The 21526-nt window shown below is 39.7% G+C and overlaps 1 protein-coding gene across 2 annotated transcripts in view; it reads right to left on the reverse strand.

Annotated features, from left to right (window-relative positions):
* LOC101855031 (inhibitor of Bruton tyrosine kinase) overlaps positions 1–21526 on the reverse strand; it is a 193605-nt gene that overhangs the window by 165929 nt on the left and 6150 nt on the right. For both annotated transcript variants that reach the window (XM_005101740.3, XM_005101739.3), the window contains exons 2-5: positions 12881–13378; positions 7401–7497; positions 5211–5335; positions 1060–1170 (exon numbers count right to left, since the gene is read on the reverse strand). In XM_005101740.3, coding sequence (XP_005101797.1) covers positions 1060–1170; positions 5211–5335; positions 7401–7497; positions 12881–13207 — 660 coding nt within the window. In that variant the 5' untranslated portion in view covers positions 13208–13378. The remainder of the gene's footprint in view (positions 1–1059; positions 1171–5210; positions 5336–7400; positions 7498–12880; positions 13379–21526) is intronic.

Genomic DNA, 21526 nt, shown 5'->3' on the forward strand with positions numbered 1-21526 from the left:
TCGACACGAACATCACCAGCAGTGACATGGACATATTAATATTGTGAACTTTGACATTTCTCAGGTTGTGATTGCTTCTGGAAACACTTTAGTCTCCAGATACCTTCAGACTGAAGGGGAGGTGCTATGTAAAGGAAATAATTAGACCAGCTTGTAATTCATTCCTTTAACAGGACATAAGTTAATAAGTTGTTCCCTTTTGAAGAAACACTTCCACGTTTGGTTTTTGTCATTTTCATGATTATAATATATCACGTTTGTGTTTTATATCTTTGCCAACGTGTACCAGTAGGTTGGTGCTGTAATGTTCTACGTGAGAACGACTGAGACGTGTGAGTGTCAATTATCGTGAAGGCATGTATTCTGCAACATGTAAATGCTCTAACCTGTTGTGTAGATATTGTTCTTTTTGCATAAATATTCACAAAAAATAAATTGTTTGGTTATGTTCAACCCAAAACAAGATTCCTGAGTTCCCGATTCAAGTTCAAATTTGCTGTTTCCAAGACCCAAGTAGCAAGAAGTAACAGTTGGGAAGCACAGATTTCTATAAAGTGCCTAAAAAAAATTGGGAGGAACATGCTCAAAGAACATTATACAAATTTCTTCTACATGTGGAGCTGCGTATGGCACATCAGCATGATAACCCTTAATATTGACAGAGGTCTGATGGGGACAACACTGACACTGAATAATAATGGCTGTAAAAAACAAACCACACCAGCATCCAAACCAATTACAGTCTTCTTATTCTGAATTGGATTTAGAATTTAAGAATGAATGATAAATTGATGTTGTTCATTGCACAAAGACATCAACACGTGGAAAGATTATTTCTAAGGACGTCATGGGAAAAAAAATACATAAGATTCAACCATTTACAAGAATTTGAGAGTAACTACAGCAAGTTGCTTTTGTGAGAAAGGCAAATTTACTTTTTACATCCTTATGTTTTATCAGATTGGGCAAACTTTTCCCTGATACCATAGTACTGAAGCCAAGAAATGTGACAAACATGAGTTTCTGGGTAACCGAAAAAGGGCAGTCAAGCCTACTTACTAAGACGGTGTGCTGGTCCTCATGGCCTAGTCGGCCTCCTTGCCCGTGTCCACACGTGTACACCTGACCAGGCTGTGACAAGAACACGCTGTGGTATTTGCACAACAGGATCTACAAGCGATGTGTCCCAGCATGTGAAGGATGCAAATTTCAAAGATGTGTGAGAACAAAGCACATAGAATTTTTCATAACAATTGCGACTATTTGCATACATCAACAGCTTTCTATAATCACAAGCAATGTTATTGGAAGCAACTTATAACAATAATAATAATAAATTGCATTTATATCGCACACTTCCACAAAAAAGTGCTCAATGCGCTGTACAATAATACAAAGAACATATGCAGCGCACCTCCCTCCCTCCCTCCCTCCCTCCCTCTCTCTCTCTCTCTCCAGTACATCCTTGAGTAAAGGCAATCCCACAAAGCTTACCAAGACACCCTCACACACATTGATGAATTCACACAGTCATAAATTCCTACAGAACAAAACAGCATGAAAGAACGATATTGAGAGAACATAATAATATTTGTATTGGGAATGTCGGAAATTTCAGATTGAAGCTGGACTGAAACAAATGCGTTTTAAGTGCTGATTTAAATTTTGATAAAGTGGTAGACTCCAGTAGATGACCTGGTAAAGCGTTCTACAGGGGGGGGTGGGGGGGGGGGGTGGCGTGAAAAAGCTCTCCTTCCGAGTCTCTGACTTTTGCTTTGGACAGGTCTTAAAAGTCTTCAATGACCATGTCACAAAGATATGATGGTGCAATGTTGTTGACGCATTTTTAACAAAGAAAAATTATTTTGTACTGAATTCGTGCTTTCACCGGGAGCCAATGTAGTTGAATTAGCATTGGTGTTATATGCTCTTTGAGAGATTTCTTTAAAATTATGAGAGCAGCTTGGTTCTGGAGTCGCTGTAACCTATTTAACATTTCAGTGGGAAGGTTTCCAAACAAAGAATTGCAGTAGTCTAGACGTGAAAGGACAAAAAAAGAGATGAGGGTTTTGATGAAATCAAAGCTAAGATATGTTGACATTTGTCCTATTCTGCGTAGTTCTAAATAAATTACTTTACATATATAAAGAAAAATAAAAGATAAAACAACAACAAAAATATATGAGAGCAAAATTCAACACAAATTGAGAATTAAAAGGAATAATATTTAGAGATCATTACTGAAAAACAACATTGCAAGATGAAATAATGTACAAAGAGTACACTTTGCCCATGTGGAAAAAGCCTCAGGTAATCAGAATTATTAAATAGCATAGAAAGTGTACTAGTACCCCTAGAAAAGAAACAACAAATTGCTGACATTCAACATACAGAGCGCATACTACTTCATAATCTTCCCACATATTCTTGATGTACATTTATATTCAAGTCAAAAGTTTTAAGGATAGATGCACTTCGAAAGAGCAGGTCGCAATAGTGGGAAGTGCACTAGAAGATGTCGAATCCTTCTGCTATCTTGGGAGTATAATTGACAGAAAGGGAGGAACAGCACTGAAATAAAGTCCCGCATTGGGAAGGGACAGACTGCACTTACAGTCAAATCTGCCCTGACGGCCATCTATCTCTATAAGACGGCCACCTGTACAAATGGCCACTTTCCATTTCCCCCCTTTGCGTTTTTCCTATATAATTTAACTGTGTAAAACGGGCACCTGTACAACGCGGCCGCGGCCACCATAATTTAACACACAAACCCCTATCACACTAAGCAATAACACCTGTCTTAGACGGCCAACTTAGTGACTCAATTACGTTTTGTCATAAATTGTGCATTGGCCCCTGGTATTGTGGGCGAGCCGTCATAATTCAATCACCTGTCGTTGTTGTCAGGTAGTCCCTCCAACCGATCATGTTGCGTAGGCCCCTCCCACTGTTGACCAATAGCTACCAATTTTCAGCTGCTGATGAGTGATGAGGTAAGCGTGTGATCCCTCATAACCCATAAGCCCCGCCCAGAACTTACAAATCGTGAGATGAGTGGTCACTGTTTACCCAGTCAGTGACAAAGTAACAAAGGACGTCAACTAGAACGAGAGGTGGCGACCCATGTGTTTGTTTTAACATGGCACTCGGTCTTCCTCGTCTGAAACATTTTGTTTTATTGTCACCATTGTGCAAAATCAGCAACAAAATAAAAATTACAAAGAAAAAACAAACCAACAAAAACGACAACAACAACAAAAACAACAACAATGCGGCTACTTTCGATTGGGACCTCAGATGGGAATGATTTGTTTTCTTCATCTTGATCAGTCCTGCCTAAGACGGCCACCTGTCTTATCTCACTTCAGACGGGTCACACAACAGTTGCGTGACCCCCGCCGCGACGCTCGCGACGGGTCTCACAAGCCCTGCGTGACCAACTTTGGAATTTTTTTTCCGCTCTACAAATCACGCACGGATCGCGAGACCCGCCTCGTACCCTTGTTAGGCCAAGCCTGAGCTACTTAGACTTCGTTTCGTATCTCTGGGGCCGGTAGTTTTTAAGTTATTGAAGGTGAAGGACACTGACCCCAACTGGGGTTGAACAGACCGGAACTCGTGCTTTGTTTTTTTCGATACAGCTGATAGTAATCCGACAGTCGCGTCGTAGTAACGGTCGAAGAAGTCGCATGAACAAGAATCACATAATTTCGCCGTTTGCTATACTTCTGTGCGTTTTACTAGTTCTAGTGTCTCAGAATATGATGTGTCTAATAGTTAGGATCCTGGATATGTACCCGAACACGGCCCGAGTCATAGTTCCAGGGCTAGATCTAGCACTAGTACCGGTGTTGTTTTTCACGCAACGAAATCACAACGTCGTGCCATACATCTGTCTCATGTAATTCAGTGTATGGGTCTGAATCAATGCACAGACCAGCTTTTATATTTTCACCAAACACTCGCACATGTATACAAATCAAACCAGAACACTTTGAACTTTTATTTTTGTAGTTGCAGTGAATTTCATTCTACTTGTCACGTCTCTGGAAATTTTTCGGAAAATCAAATTCATGCCAATTTTTAAAAAATCATACAAATTAAAGTATTAGACTCAGACAACTTTAGTTTTTTGTATTAGATTAAGCTTGAATGTTACTTTACCGTGTCAAAAAATGATTACAATAGGGTAATTCTGAGAGTTGTGGTGATTTATTGAAATACCCCCAAAAACGCCAGTCTTCAACGCTTGTGACTGGTGAAAGGGCCCAGTCGCAAGTGAGTTAAACAGCCATTTTCTCCTTGACAATGAGTGGCCGTCTTACACAGGTCTGACTGTATTTCTTTGAACAGGATTTGGAGGACAAGGGATATCTCACTATAAACAAAGCTGAGGATTTTCAACTCAAATGTGAAGTCAGTCTTGTTGTATAGATGTGAGACATGGAACACATCTCAGACCTGCATAAAGAGGATCCAGGTTCTCTTGAACAAGTGTCTGAGGAAGTTACTGAGGATCAGATGGATGGACAGGATCACCAACGAGGAAGTATTAAGAAGAACGAGACAGAGCCCAGTCAGAGATGAGGTAGGAAGAAGGCGTTGGCGATGGATTGGACACACTTTAAGGAAGTCAAGCAGCTACATAACAAGAAAAGTGTTAGATTGGAACCCACAGGGTAAAAGATCAAGGGGAAGACCACGGGGAACCTGGAGAAGAGTCACGGAAATAGATGTACAGAAAAGTGGAAAGACATGGAGTGACATCAAGCGACTAGCCCAGGCTAGGGAAAGGTGGAAAGTGTTTGTTCGTGGCCTATATCCTGATCCACGGTGAGAAAGGCAATGATGATGACATTAATATTCAAGATCTTGTCAATTGGAACACTCAGTTCCAAATTCAAGGTCTAAAGACAAGCCCATCATTTAGGGATGGGGGGGGGAATAAGTTCACTCTCCTCATACTATAATAAACAATATCAAACTTCTTGAAGCAGTGTCTGTGGTGTAACGGTTACGTTTTATGCTGTCACATACAGGAGACCTGAGTGCCATTCCCCAGTGATGAGAATTCCTCTCATCCAAGATTGGGCATAAGAACACCATTTGAAAAAAAAAATTCCTGACAATATATAATAAATTGCAGATAATAAATCAATGCAGGATCATTCAATAAAGACTGAAATCTGAGCCCACTATCAGCTGACCTGTTTGACAGAAATACCAGATTTCTTGAAAATGTCCACCGCCTCTGGTGAGAGCCTCTTATGAGGACTTGGGTGTCCAAGGGTACTGTTGTTGTTCTCACCCCAAGTGTAGACCTCATTAGGTTCTGTGAACATAGTCAAACAGTTGTCATATTTTCTAAGGGGAAATTACTCATAAAATTTCAGTGCAGGTGTCGTATTTTATCAGGGCAATTTGTGCATATAGGCATATACATATCTCAGTGCATTGGTAAATAAATATTATCTGAGATCATTTACCATGAAAAACATCATTAAACATCCTGATACCAGCACATCGGGGGAGTAGTATGTTGCGAATAGGGTTGTTTCCATAAGTACAGATAAGACCCAAAACTGAAAAGAATAAAATCAAATCAAACTTAGCAGAGATCAGATTTCACATTTGCTTAAAAACTCAAAGACTCATAGCTCAATTTTTCAACACCAAACAACAGACTCTATGTATGCGGCAGGTCAGGATGACAGGCACTGGCCAAGCTACCCACTCCAAACCATTCAAACATTTTTCTGCCTGCAATTAATTCAAATTATTCCAAGCAAACCTGCAACAATAATGTCAGAAATAATTAGTAAAGGCCACTCAAAACTGACATATATGGGCATTATTTTTCCCAAATCCTGTTTTCAAAGTTCATAATTTTTCTTTAGCATTAGCAAGTCCGTGAGGAGCAAACATCATCATCAATGCCTTTCACCCCTGGCAGGGAAAGGGCCACATACAAGCTCCTTCCATTTATCTCTGTCCTGGGCCATCCTTCCAAGCTTGTTCCAAGTGAGCTTCATCTCTCTCATGTTCCTTTCCACGCATCTCCTCCATGTTTCCCGTGGCCTACCCCTGCCTCGTGCTCCCTGTGGGTTCCACTGCAGTGACTGTCTTGTGATGTTTCCGTTGGGCTTTCTTAAGGTGTGTCCCATCCATCGTCACTTTCTCAGTCCTATTTCTACTTCTATATCCAATATCCTTTTGTCCTGTCCTTTCCCACAGCTCTTCATTTCTTATTCTATCCTGCCACTTAATTAATTCTCAGAATACTCCTCACACATCTGTTGATGAAAGTCTAGACTTTATTCAATACTGTCTTTGTTGTCTTCCAGGTTTCGCTGCCGTAGAGGAGCACAGACTTGGCATTTGTATATTCTTATTATTTTTCCCAAATCCTGTTTTGAAACTTCATAATTTTTCTTTAGCATTAGCAAGTCTGTGAAGAGCAATACTAGAAAACAAAGAATAATGTGTCTGTTCTTACACAAAAATGTATTAACGTACATGGATCCTCAAAAACATGCAAAATACGTTTTTTACAAACTGATTGGCAGCTTTGCAAACTGAACATGAACAGATTAAAGTTTTTAATCTTTTTTGATATTCAAAACTTTTTATTCAGTCTTTCAAAGAGACAAAACAAAAAGAACTCTGGATCTCTATCAGCTGGTGGGACATACACAATCATCATCATCATCATCCGGTGCCTTGCTGACTGGCGTGGGCGATCATGGACCTCCACTTTCGTCTGTCTTTCGATGCAGCAATGGTGTCTGTTGTTCTTGCTGCTCCCAGCCATGTTGTCATCTTGTCCAGAATCTTTTCCCTCTGTCTGCCTCTGCCTCTCTTTCCATCAAACTTTCCTGTTGTTACAATATTCTCTAATGTTTCTTTCCGCATTGTGTGTCCGAAGAAATTTGCCTGTCGTTTTCTTATATTCGTGATAAGTTGTTTTCTATAATTTGCTTCAACCAGGACTTCTTCATTTGTTTTTCTAGCTGTCCACGGGAAACGTAGCATGCGTCTTATGAACCACAACTCTGTCGCTACAATTGTTCTTTCCAGCTGTTTATTGATTGTCCACGCTTCGCACCCGTATAATAGGATTGGCTTGATGTAACTTTTCAGTACTCTTTTCCTCGTTTCCAGTGGCAGATTGAGGTTTGTCAGTATCTGTTTCATCTTGTGGAAGGATGCTTTTGCTTGGCAAATGCGGCTTTTAATTTCGGTGTGACATCTACCATCTGATGATATTTAAAATGTTGTACTTGCTTGAAGGTGGTATCATACACAATGGACACCATTTAACTACCAAGGGCCAATATCATATTCACATAATTCAAGAATTAAAGTCAAAATCAATCAATCTTAATAACAAAAATTACCTTTAAGAGAAAATGTGATATGAGCTGGTCGGTCAGCTGTGGCAAGGTCAAGTGGACTTAATCCTTCTGTGTCCCTCATTTGCAAATCACAGCCAAACTAGGGGCAAAATGATACAGAGGGAAAAAAAAACAAGTTCACATCTGAACAACAAAGATCTATACAATTGTTGTAAAAAAAAAAATTTTTAAACAGAGTCCAAAGTTGCACATTTAAAGCAGAAATAAATTCCAAGAAATTATTATTGGTGCTATTTATTGATATGCAAAAGAAAAAGTGTTGAATAGCAAACATTAAAAAAACCAACAGCTGATTAAAAATTTTGACCTATCACAACAGCACCTTCCAATCACCCTCAAATTTTACTTTGTTCATATATCTCCTGCAACACTTCTTCATAATACATGTATGTATAAAATTAACTGAGGTGGTAACAAAAATCAAAAAAGTCAAGATATATATATATACATATATATATACAGTCGAACCCGTGTAAGACGGCCACCCATTGTCAAGGAGAAAAGTGGCCATATAAGACAGGTGGCCGTCTTAGGCAGGACTGATCAAGATGAAGAAAACAAACCATTCCTTTCTGAGGTCTCAACAGAAGATAACCGCATTTTTGTTGTTGTCCTAACTGTTGTTATTGTTATTGTTGTTTTCGCTGGGTTTTTTTTATTTTGTTGCGGCTTTTGTGCAAGGGTGACAATAAAACAAAATGTGTCTGACAAGGAGGACCGAGTGCTATAGTAAAACAAACACATGGGTCGCCACCACTTGGAGAACGAGCGACGCTTCTGTCACAAGTTCGTGTTGACGTCCATTGTTACTTTGTTAGAGACTGGGAAAACAGAGACCACTCTCATCTCACTTACGATTTGTATATGAGTTCTGGGCGGGGCTTAAGGGTTATGAGGGATCACACGCTTACGGCGGCTTACCTCACCAGCAGTTAAAAATTTGTTACCTATTGGTCAACAGAGGGAGGGGCCTACACAACATGATCGGTTGGAGGGACTACCTAACAACAACGACAGGTGATTGGATTATGACGGCTCACCCACAACGCCAGATGCCAATGCATGATTTATGACGAAACGAAATGGAGTCACTAAGGTGACCGTCTAAGACAGGTTTGTTATTGTTTGGGATGATAGGGGTTGAGTGTTAAAATATGGAGGCCGTGGCCATGTTGGACAGGTGCCCGTTTTACACAGTTAAATTTAATAGAAAAAATGCAAGGGGGGAAATGGAAAGTGGCCATTTGTACAGTGGCCGTAACGGCAGGTTCGACTGTATATACATTTTAAAATATTTTTTTGGCCGCAAGTGGCTACAGCGCTCGCAACTGCATAAGGCTACGGTCATATAAGTGCGCGGGGCACAGTAAACATTTTCAGTATGGTAGAGATTTTTGAATTTTGCCATGGTGGCATCCGAAGCCTACTCTTATCGATTTTGGAATTCTAGACTGTAAAAATTGGCAATGTTACAAAGTTTCTGTGTTGTTGGTTTGTTTTGTTTTTAGTGATCGGATGGGGATCTAGATCTAGATACACACTCAAAATACACTTGATAATAACAATAGTTTAATTTTTATTAACATTAATTCTGTTGGCAAAATATCTAGATATAGTCTTGATTAGTACTATGATAAAAGGAACGCTGACACTAACATGCTCACTACAATTACTTGTCATTAAACGTAAGGCCACCCACAGCAGGGAAAAAGAATAAAGGCCTTTTCTCCAATTTACTAGAAAGAGATCAATAAATTGTCATTGAGCTTATATTGAGGAAATGTATTGTTTCTCACTTTAAGAATTCATTTCTGAGTTTACATCAGTGAAATGTAGTGTGTACAACATGCTTTGTTTAAAGTACGAGGGTTGTCCCACGGAAAACCGGAAAAGGTCCATAAAATCAACTATCTTTGTCCAATTTTAATAAAAATGTAACACATCATACCTCAACATGTGCTTTATTTCTCAATGTAATCACCTTCCCGCTGGATGCATTTTATCCAACGCTGGATCAGGGAGAAGATACTCTCCCTGAAGAATTTTTCGTCAAGGGATTTCAACCAATCTGTCATGGCTTCCACGAGGTCTTCGTCATCGGAAAATTGCTGTCCAGAAATATGGCGTTTCTTTGGTCCAAAAGGGTGATAAGCTGACGGGGCCAAGCCAAAACTGTGAGGGGGGTGTGGCAGAACTTCCCAGCCAAACCTTTGGATTCAGTCTGTCGTAGCGTTTGCGGTGTGTGGTGTAGCGTTGTGTTGTCATGCTGCAAAATGACCCCGCTGGATAACCGGCCTGTCTTTTTCGGCGCACAACCTCTCTCAACTTATGACGATTCTGGCAGTATCTGTTAACATTAACAGTTTGTCCTGGTTCTAGACTGTCAAGAACCAGAACACCCATAGGATCCCAGGAACCGTGGCCATGAGTTTCTTCACCGATAGTTGAACTTTAAACTTTTTCGGGGGAGGTGAAGACAATGTGCTTCCAAACCATTGAATCCCTCTTCGTCTCAGGGGTCATGTGGAGTATCCAAGTCTCACCACCGGTAATAATACTTCTCAGGAAATCTTAATCGTATTGTTGGAGGTCTCCAGGTGTGTTCATGACTCCCATGACAGCTTGGCGACAATGATTCAACAAAGTCTGAGACACTTCAACATGTTGCGTCATGTGGTCAGCTGTCAGCTCTTTTGGGACCCATCGAGCAGAGACCTTTCGATAGTGCAGCTCATCAAACACTATCCTATGGACAGTCGACTTTGAAATGTTTAGCGACTCGGAAATTTTGCGATTTTTTAGGCGCCTTTCTGTTTGAATGAGTTCGTTAACGCGACTCTTGTTGTCCTCAGTCTTGGCAGAAAAACAAGGTCCTGGGTGAACTTTGTCATTGACATCCGTATGCCCGGCTTTGAACTTACTACACCACTCATAATATACCTGCGACTTTGCCATTACTTTCTCCCCGTAAACTGACCTTATTTCAGTGTGTATTTTTATAGGTTTGATACCTTTTACAGTCAGAAACCGAATGACAGACCTCACTTCTACCCTTGACCAATTTTCCAAGAGGGCAGCCATGTTTTGAGAACTGCTGTGTTCGTTTAGTTAGTGTGATGCTCATGGTGCTCAATTTGTGAAATTTCTAAATGATTGTTTTACAAGTGTGCGTTTACAGAATGTGAAAATATGGAATAGTTTTCAAATTACAGCTAAATTCCGGTTTTCCGTGGGACAGCCCTCGTACAAGCGAGACTAACAAATACAAGAGATTAGAGAATGAGTTGCTTGCACATAAAATACATATTGTACATGCTGCCAAAAACACAAAAAAGCAGAAAAGGCCTCAAATATTGTTTTACACAAAAAAACCAATAATGCAAAACAAAGTAAACAAGAGTGGTGGTACTGGTATGTTTCCTGAATATTATGTTCAAACTCATTTGTGTGTGTGTGTGTGTGTGTTGAGAGTGTGGTATATTCTAATGCATGAATCATAGGCTCATTCAGATAAAAGTGATAATGAAGAAACTTATGTCTTCAGCCACAACAGAGAGAGTTCCATGGCGAGTGATCACTGGTCAAGGATTTCAGAGCTGTGTGCATTTTGAGAAAAATGTATCCCAATACTCTTGAGTTCACATGTCGAGGGGATGGAGGCTTGTCCCCCTGTAATCCCCGCACACAATAATAAACAAACACAGATACATGAACACGTATAAGAAAAAATAAGTGGTCTCTTGTGACGGATCAAATCGCAAATCGAAGTCCTGTTACAATTCTATAATTGATAATAGCGTGCATTGCAATGCATTGGCTAACCCTGCACTATACACTTTAATAAATACATTTGTCAGATCTGAAATCTTTAATTGTAATCATAATATGTGCCCACGCCTGGAAAGTGAAAGGAATTGAAAATGCTTTCAAACACAATTATGAAAGTAACAAAGTACATGTACTTATAAAGGCCCAAAGAGGTGTATGGATGCGAAAACTAATTTTTCTGATGAAAATGATACTGTAACTCTACTGCAGTGCCGTCAAAAATTTGTGGCGCAACTTATTATAAATATCTCCTGAACTATCAAACATAGATTCTGCAACTTTTGAACAATAACTTAAATCTATATATCACAATTTGTCTTAACAGATAAATATTTTTTTCAAACATCTGTACACATTATTCCAGAAAATTCTTTCACAAATATACTAATTTTAAAACATATTTTTAAAAGTTTACAGCTGGAACAATATGATATACTCTTTTAAAAGCAAGTCCATCCTTTTTTTCTAATGGCGACATAAAGCTTATTGAACACATGTTTTGAGAACATTTTAGTGAAAAAACATGTTCGCTATAAAACCAATTTCTTGTAACAAGTTTTGCTACTAAAAAAATGACGTAGGCCATATATGCGTATGCAAAATGTGTGTGTGAAGCGGGGAGCGCAGTGAACAAACTCATTTTCCACGTTACGAATTTTTTTACCGCTCTGTAGATCTTATTTTTACTACTTCTACCCTGTTTTTTCTGTTGTTGCACCCAAAAACATAGCAATTTAAAACCATGATTCCAATCTACAGGTTGCACAGTGAATTTTGGAACTCAAAATTACAAACTAGACAGTACATGTGTAAGTGTTCCACTTTTCACTCGTTTGTAAAACCTGTTTTTGCTTTAAAAGATATAGGGTCCCTTCCGAAAACGATAAATCTTGCCCTCACTACGCCATTGTTTTCAGTCCTCAATTCCTCACAGGTCATATGGTACAGTGCCCGATCTTTAAATATTAAAGTGGTTGGCAGTACCGGGATTATTTCCCTTGAATTTTTCTTCCAACAGGTGTTGAGAACTTCTGATATAGCAATCTTTTTTCTGGTCCCCCAACGACATCGCTACAAGCGTAGTCGACTGTATCTAGACTAGGCTGGCCTATAATGCAATGCGTTATGCTTGTCTACGCATGCCACACCCTCTCCACTCATTCGCTCTGGCCTTCATTGTTGGCACACGTGGTCTCTCCCATTCTTAGCATCGCTAGATCACTGACAAATTTCTCAACTGGCAAGGCCTTATAATATGCGCTGTGCACAGCAGCAACAATATTCCACTATAACCGACTTGTGTGTCTGTCTGATTGCGCTATAGCAGTATTTTATTTACAAAGATAAAGAAGGGAAAAAATGGGGTTTAAGAATAGTGTCTTTATAAAAAGACTTCTCATTATTTCAGGACTTGTTAGAAGTGGACTTCACTAAAAATAAGGAGGAAAAATAAGGACAATAGACGCTTGATAGAAAAGACGGAATAAATCACTTCAGAGAACCCGCCAACCACCGACAAAGTGATCATATGAATAAAAGAAATTAACGGATACAAATGCTAAGAATGTCACAGTTATATATTTATATATTAGCCTATTATATTAATAATAATTTAGTAAAGATGGAAACATTACCTGTGTTAGCAACCGAGCACAAGCCAGCTGACCATAAAAGAGAGCTCGATGTACTGCTGTGTATCCAGACTCAAAGTCTTTTGTAGACAAATCTCCTTTCTTCTCCTCTAACAACCACTCCAGGATGTCCACCTTCCCACACGAAGCAGCCATGTGGAGGGCAGTCCGACCATACAAGTCAGAGTGACGAGCCCAGTTGTGACAAAGACTAGTGACAGCCTTGAACTCTGTGAGGTTCCCATAGATGATCACAGAGTTGATCTCTTGAACGTGTTTCCGAGAGCGGCACTTTGGTCCACATTCTTTCTCTAACAGTAGGAACGGCATGATGACCTCCACTTATAATCCGACAATGCTGACACACAGATCAAAATCAGTCTAAACGATGGCAGAGGCGAGTATTTTGAGTCTTGAGTTCACTCTCACGCATCTGCGGCTATGGGCCTTGAGACGGCCCCAGCCACTTTGACTTAGATAGCCATAATTGATAAGAGAATCCTAAATTCCAAGAGAGAAAACAGTATACAAATTAAAAACTAAATCAGAAAAATGGACTAGGAAATTAAACAAAAAAAGTGCAATGCCTAACAAAATACAACGAGAAAAATCTATTGCTGTACATTTCGTGTTTGTTAAGAATAAACGCCACTTAGACAAATCATAAATTCATGGAACATAGTGTTAAACTAAGACAAAAGTACAGGACTTTTCTTTTACATACAGAAATTTTAGAATCTACACATATTACTTGGCAGTGATTTGAAAAGAACAAAGCAAGTAACAATAAACAGATTAGAATGTGTGTATACAGAATTTTAAAAACGATTAAGACTTGAAGGAAAGGGGAAAAAAACACCAAACTTCAAGAATGGACACCACAAAACTGCCTATAACAGTCTTGGAGTTGAAAGAACCAGTTTTGGTACACTTAACAGAGCAAAACATCATAATCATTGCAAAGATACTATATCCTACCGTAGGTTGTACTATCTTTGATCATAGGCAGTATATATATATATATATATATATATATATATATATATATATATATATATATATATATAATATATAGTGGTATTTGAGATGGTATGAGTTTAATGGAAAAACACTCTCATGAACACCCTCCAACCACTTTTCTGGCATTCAGATGAATATGTTCCTGTGTCGGTGATCTCAACGGATATGTTTTCATTTCTCATTAACGTTTTCATTGCAACCTCTACATTTCTCAATTTTCCTTATTGACAGTCAAGATAGCGAAGCACCCAAAAAAGGAAAGTGAAACTCACCCTATTATATTCTGCGCGTACATTGTATTGTTATGGGGCTCCTGCTCACTCCAAGACTGACTACAGCGATATTATTGAGAAAGAGAAAATCATCTTTATATGCTCAGAGCAGTTTTTCCTCTTATGAGTCACCCACTGTGTCTTTGAAATAATGAATGTAATCTATATATGGGAAGCAATTCTCTTGAAAACTTGGAACTACAAACACCATGAATAGCTTTCTATATTTCAAATCATAGTCAAGATGAGCTAAGCTGGTGGTGAAAAGGTTGCCGAACCTGGACTAGGCAGAAAATATCCACCAATAAAATGTGAGGCTTTTATATTAAAAATTCAGCATTTTTAGGTATGAAAACGTAACATTCACCTGAGCCAGTTTTCATCCTAAGATTTCTCTAAGAATTGTCCTCTATCTCATTTTCTTTTAAGGGTAAATACTGATCTTAAGGGTAACCGACAAATATAGGCTTATTACGGCCCATTTCTTCATACAAAATATATAAAATTCCGTCTTATACTCTAGTGCTCTAGTGTGACACTGTGTACCCGCTTCTTTCTAGTCTTTTGGAATGAGCCAGCGTCCTGAAGACACACATTAAATGATTTTATTTTTATTTTTTCTGTTCAATCTCTAGGGACAATGCTACGCATCAAAGGAAGACCGGCATAGGCACAGCCTTACCTGATACAAAGGACAACGCAGTGGTAGCTGTCAGAAATAGAGCGCCTTTGAGGGAAAATACATACCTTCACGGAATTGCTCGCACTACCCTTCAAAACAATGTGAAGAAAGCTTTTCAATGTAATGTTGAATTGTGTCCAAACTATCGCTACGGTCAAGTATTTACAGTGGAACTGGAGACTGAATTGACGCAGTACACGTTGAAATGTGCCAAAAGATACTTATAGATGGTTTGAAAACTGCTAAATATACACTCATTAGCCTATCGTGAGTCCCGAGATCTTTATCTACGTTTATCCAGTTGCCCCTCCCTTTACCTGTCAAAAAATTTTAGCTTTCGATCTCTGATTGGGTCCCCCCGCCTTTGTTGTTACCCACCCATTAAATTGTGACCACTCCAATTAAAATTCAGGCTGTCTCCAAAATTCGGGAATACAGAAAAACTGCCTTCAATGGTCAGGGAAGAGTTCACAGTTCGATGTGATCCTGCCTGGAGCGAATTTGTAGCCCCTACCCACCCAGCGAGTGATGTAAGTTTAGGTCAGACGCGAGTGCGATGTTTGGGGAAAAGAAACGCAACCATCAGCTCACACCTCGGTGTGATCCCGTATGGGGCAAACATTGTACCGTTTCATGGAGTTTTGCAACGCTTGTGATCACATTCACGAGAGTAGCTGATCTTTGACGCGACGGGACGTTCTTTGATCTCAACTTTTCACTCTTGGTTGATTGGCTGTGCCCGCCCAGGTGTTTGTTCCGTAAATTATGATCAGAAATGCTGGCACTTACCCTTTCATTAAGCTTCAAAAGTACTCAAAATGTACTTTAAAAATACTAAAAAGTACTTTTATAAAAAATATGGGAGTAGAGTAAAGTACTGGTTCTCAAGAATGTACTGGGGTACAGTAAAAGTACCGAAAATTGCAACGTAAACTGTACTTGTACTCCGTTACAACTAGCTCTGCTCCCTATATATGGTAGATCTAAATCTAAAATCTAGTTTAGACCTCAAAACAGTGCAGGGCAGGTCTAAAAAAAAGGCCAGTTTTATTAAATTCGGACTCGAGCCTGATTACATTTTTTATCTATTCGGACTCGAGTCAGAATATGGGGTTTATCTATTCGGACTCGAGTCTGAAAAAAATGTTTTATTATTCGGACTCAGCTTCTAAGTGAGTTATGAGGTTACATAAATTTAATATAACTGTCGTCGGAGGGATTTTATATAAAACTAGAATTAGAATTAAAATTACCTAGGACTGTGTATTTGTGTCAAAAGTCAAAAGACTGCACTCTCATTGCCCAATGGCAGTGTGTAAGTACATGGTAACCGACAACTCAGGGTCTTTCCACCACCACTACAGCATCATCACGATTACTTCCACCACCAAGTCTTTCCACATATTTCATTTTGCTGTGTGTTATAGTTTTTCTATACAGTGGAATCCACTTATAATGAGTCCTGAAATAACGAGAAGTCTGCTATAAAGACACTATTCTAAAATCCCATTTTTTCCCTTCTTTATCTTTGTAAATAAAATACTGCTATTGCGCAATCAGACAGTCACGTGAGTCAGTTATAATGGAATATTGCTGCTGCTGTGCTCAGCGCACAGACCAATTAAACATATTAAAACCTCGCCAGTTGAGAAAGTTGTTGGTGATCCAGCAAAACAAAGAATGGGAGAGCCCAAGCGAACCAACAATGAAGGCCGGAGCGAATGAGTGGGGAGGGTGAGACATGCACAGCGAAGCAGAACGCATCGCGTGATAGGCCAGTCCAGTCTAGATTATCTAGGCATACCGAGCCTCTCACTTCTCTGGTGCGGGATGGATAGGTCACATCCAGGTGATGGATGGAGCGAATGTGTGACGTACGCAAGCAGAACCAATGCACCTCAGGGTGTGGTGGGGTGGGGAACAACACAGCCGGCGAGTTAGCCTAGAGCCAGAGCCATTTCTTTCTGATCGCCAACGCCAAGCTGTCAACATTGCTAGAGCTAGAGAAAGAAACCTGATTCGATTTTTGATCAAGTAAGACCTGGAGATCATGTTGAACAAAATCATCATCAGAGGAAATACAAAAAGGAATAAACAGAACACCAAACTCATAGATTAGGCCTACTTTACTATTTCCCTTTAATTTATTACTGGATCCCTTATAACGACAATCCTGCTGTAACTGACATTTCGCACCGGTCCCCTCCATCTCGTTAAAACAGGACTCCACTGTAATTAGATCTTTTTTTTTTTTAAATCACATCATACAAAAAGAACAGCATGGCCTCTTCCCCCAGCAAACCGAGCGTACGTGATCGCTAGATCTCTACACGCAATCTCATTGGTCGACATAAACTTTGCCCTCGGCAAGGTCAACTCAACTTGGTTGTTCTGTTCATACACTAATTATGCAGGGAGGGCCAGTTTAAAAGATATTAATAGATAGATCTGGATCTAGTACCTGGATATTAAAGCTCATGTCTCGATTGTTATCAATAATTGAAAATGTTTTCATAAATGCTGGAATTAAGAACAAGGGTCAGAACAGACATCATGCTGGACTCAATTCAGAGTCCAAACAGAAATCTAGATCTAGATTCACGTCACTTCTGTAAAAAAAAAATTTTTAATTTAAAAAAATTATAGATATAATTAGATTCTAGCATTAGAGTGACAAAAACTACGCAGACGACCACAGTCAACAACAAGTGACACCAATGCAGTCTCAGATTCAGATCAGGTCAAGGATTTGCAAAAAACAAAGTGACTATTCGGACTCGAGTCTGAATAGGTAGTGAAAAATTATATTTTGACTCTGAATTGAGTCCAGCATGATGTCCGTTCTAACTTCTGACCCTTGTTCCTAAATATTTCCAGCATTTACGAACTTTTATTTCGATTATAATGATAACAGTAGAGACGTGAGCTTTACTATCCAGTTACTAGATCTAGATATATTTAAACTGGCCCTCCCTGCATCATTAGTATACAGAACGACTAGATCTAAGTTGAGCTGACCTTGCCGGGGGCAAAGTTAATGTCGACCAATGAGACTGCACGTAGCGGTCTCGCACTCTCGGTTTGCTGGGGGAAGAGGCCATGGCTGTCGGTTTTGTGCCATGTGATAAAAAAAAATAATTACAGAAAAACTAAAAACTATAACACAACAAAATAAAATTTAACATGTGGAAAGACAAACGGTGGTGGAAGTAATGATGATGCTATAGTGGTGGGGAAAGACCCTGAGTTATCAGTTACCGTGTACTTAAACACTGCCATTGGGTAGATCTAATGAGAATGCAGTCTTTTAACTCTTGACACAGTTGCACAGTCCTAGTAGGCAATTCTAGTTCTAATTCTGATTTTAAAATCCCCCGACGACATTTAGAATCTCTATATAATGTAACCTCTTTACATTCACATTATAACTCATTAGAAGCTGAGTCTGAATATAAATAAAATCTTTTTTTCGGACACGAGTCCGAATAGATAAAACCCATATTTATATTCGGACTCGAGTCCGAATAGATAAAGGGAGTGTTTTAACAGACCCGGTAACTGGGAAAAAAGTCACGATGTATACAGACCCGGTAGGGGAAATTTATTGTGATTTCGGAAAGTTTCAGCACCCTCGTGGCTCAGGGTCAAGGAGATTAAAAGTAGAACTAAGCTCCTTGCTCAGGGTAGAGCTTTAAGGTATTCTTGATCTATACTATGGCCTTGGTCTAGATCTAGATCTAGACAGACAGACATAAATATAATATGTATCTGTGTACATGTTTTTAATGTTTATCAACTCTGGAAAGCCCTCAGAGTACAATATGTAGTTCGTTCATAACCATTACTACAAAAGAAAAATACTGATTAAAATACATACCCATACACTTACGATAAAAATCAAAATATCAGAATGTAAGCAAGGTCTATTACATCCTTAAGTTGGGTTAAAATTAAAAATACATTCCAAAACAACTGTAAATTACATGGAATAAGGTTTTGTTCATAACCATTATGACACACTGTCACGTTCATAACATGATGACAATCCATTATGACAAGCATATTTTTGCCTCTTCTTCGCTTCTCTTTTGAGTCATCAGATCGCTACTCTTCCATGTTTATGCCACCATGTAAAAGGATGTTGTGAAACAGTGGGAAGTCCCTCACATGATATTTTGCAGAAATATCATAAAGTGTTTATTCATAACATCATATGACAAACCTGGATTATCTCAATCAAAGTCATTTTAAGCAAAACCATGCGACGAGCGGAAAATTACCGTTCTGATGGATCAATTGCAGTGGAATCCTGTTATAATGAGAGGTAGGGGACCAGTGCGAAATGTCTGTTATAGCAGGATTCTCGTTACAAGGGATCCAGTAATACATTTAAGGGAAATAGTAAAGTAGGCCTAATCTATGAGTTTGGCGCTATGTTTATTCCTTTTTGTATTTCCCCTGATGATGATTTGTTCAACATGATCTCTAGGTCTTACTTGATCAAAAATCGAATTAGGTTTCTTTCTCTAGCACTAGCAATGTTGACAGCTCGGCGTTGGCGATCAGCAGGAAGGGGCCCTGGCCCTAGGCTAACTCGCCCGCTGTGTTGTCCCCCACCCCACCACACCCTGTGGTGCGTTGCGTCTGCTAGCGCACGTCACACATTCACTCCATCTATCACAAATCACAGCATTGTAACCTCTCCGTCCAGCACCAGAGAAGTGAGAGGCACGGTATGCCTAGATAATCTAGACTGGGCTGGCCTATCAACTATCGCACGATGTGTTCTGCTTGTCTGCGCATGCCACACCCTCCCCTTTCATTCACTCTGGCCTTCATTGTTGGTTCGCGTGGGCTCTCCCATTCTTTGTTTCGCTGGATCACCAACAACTTTCTCAACTGGCAAGGTTTTATAATATCTGTAATTGGTCTGCGCGCTGTGCACAGCAGCAGCTATATTCCGTTAAAACCGACTCGCGTGACGCTCTGATTGCGCAATAGCAGTATTTTATTTACAAAGATAAAGAAGGAGAAAAAACGGGGTTTTAGAATACTGTCTTTATAACAGACTTCTCGTTGTTTCAGGACTCGTTATAAGTGGACTCCACTGTACAGGTCATTCCTGGGGATGATATGTTTAACGATTTGGGTTTTCTAGACCTTGGAAAGTCTGATGATGTAATTATGACACGAGTTATGAACGACCTTATAAATTTTACTCAGCAATAACAACAGTAATATAAAAAAATAAAACCCTTTTAATGGACACACGATGTTATGATGGTGTATACTAAATATTTTCAATGTTTGAATGCACTACTGTTTAATAGTTTAAGATTAACAATATTCTGTATTTAGCATACAATTACGTGTGAACTCAGGATGAGTAAAAAATGCCTTATTTTTAGTACTACAGTCGAACCTGCCTTAACGGAAACCTGTATAAAACGGAAACCTGTCTTGACGGAATCTCCCCGCGCCCCCCTTGATATATTCCTCTTTAATTACCTGTATAAAACGGAAACCTGTCCAACGCGGAAATGGAAAGAAAAATCCTCTCCCTTCCGAGGGTTTCACCTGCCTAAGACGGAAAACGCTTGGCCCGCTCAGCCCTGATTTGAAACAAATATTCGCAAGTTTGGTTCCGCCAGCTCTAGACTTAACGCTATGGCCATGCCGCTGGGCGAGGAATGGGAATAGGGGAGCAATTTGGAGGTAGTTGTTACCCCATCATGTGAGCCCTGAGCGATGCAGATGGTCAGTGTAGTGTGGGTGTAAAATCTCACTACTTCCCGTGAGAGTGCTCGAGTAGCGAGCAACTACGGAAATTTCCTGGGTAGCCAGAAGCCAGAAGTGTGAAATTAGATTGACCAATGCCTGCCGCCCTGATCGTACGGCCAGCCGAGAAAAGAGTTACTCGAATCGTTGTTACAATGATGGCAGTGAGGGGTGGCACTGGTTGACTGTGCATGTTACACCGGTGGGTGGGGCTAAGGGTGGGAGCAAATAAGATGTTCAAATGATTCTGTTTTTAATAGGTAAAACAGTGGTCCTATGAAAAGCAAGAACTGGTGGTAATTGAATAAAAGTAAGACAGACGCATGTCGTTATCAGACAGGATAGCAATTGAGAGGTGTGAAGTTTTGACCACTGCTTGCCGATCGGACAGGCGATCCCTGATCCCATCGGCTGGGCCTTTCTTTGAACCCCCCCCCCCCCCCCCAAACCTCCATCTCCCCCTAAATTCCCCTGTCTAAGACGGAAAATGTCTCAGATGGAATTTTTTCAGGCTCCCTTGCGATTCTGTCTTACACAGGTTCTACTGTAATCTTTCTATGAAGAGATATAAGATGCACACATCAATCTACTTGCTCATGCAGCTAGACCAAATTATTTCCTTGCCATATAATGTTTTCAGTTGTAAAAATATTTTTCCATGAGTAGCGGTTGATTTAAAAAGTCCTCATGCAATCTCCCCCACCTTTAGGCAAAGGCTCTCATAGATCTAGTTTTGAGGCCCAGATCATGACCTAAATGAAGATTACGGATGTCTTTTCGATGAACAATCGTTTTTCCTCCATTTTGGAGTTGTTGGAATCAATAAGACAATTAGTTAGAAGAAAAGAATTATATTAGATCTAATGTCAGAATTTCAATCGAGAGGTCCCCCCCCCC

This window comes from Aplysia californica, unplaced genomic scaffold (assembly GCF_000002075.1).
Source record: "Aplysia californica isolate F4 #8 unplaced genomic scaffold, AplCal3.0 scaffold00296, whole genome shotgun sequence".
In the NCBI taxonomy this organism is placed as follows: domain Eukaryota; kingdom Metazoa; phylum Mollusca; class Gastropoda; order Aplysiida; family Aplysiidae; genus Aplysia; species Aplysia californica.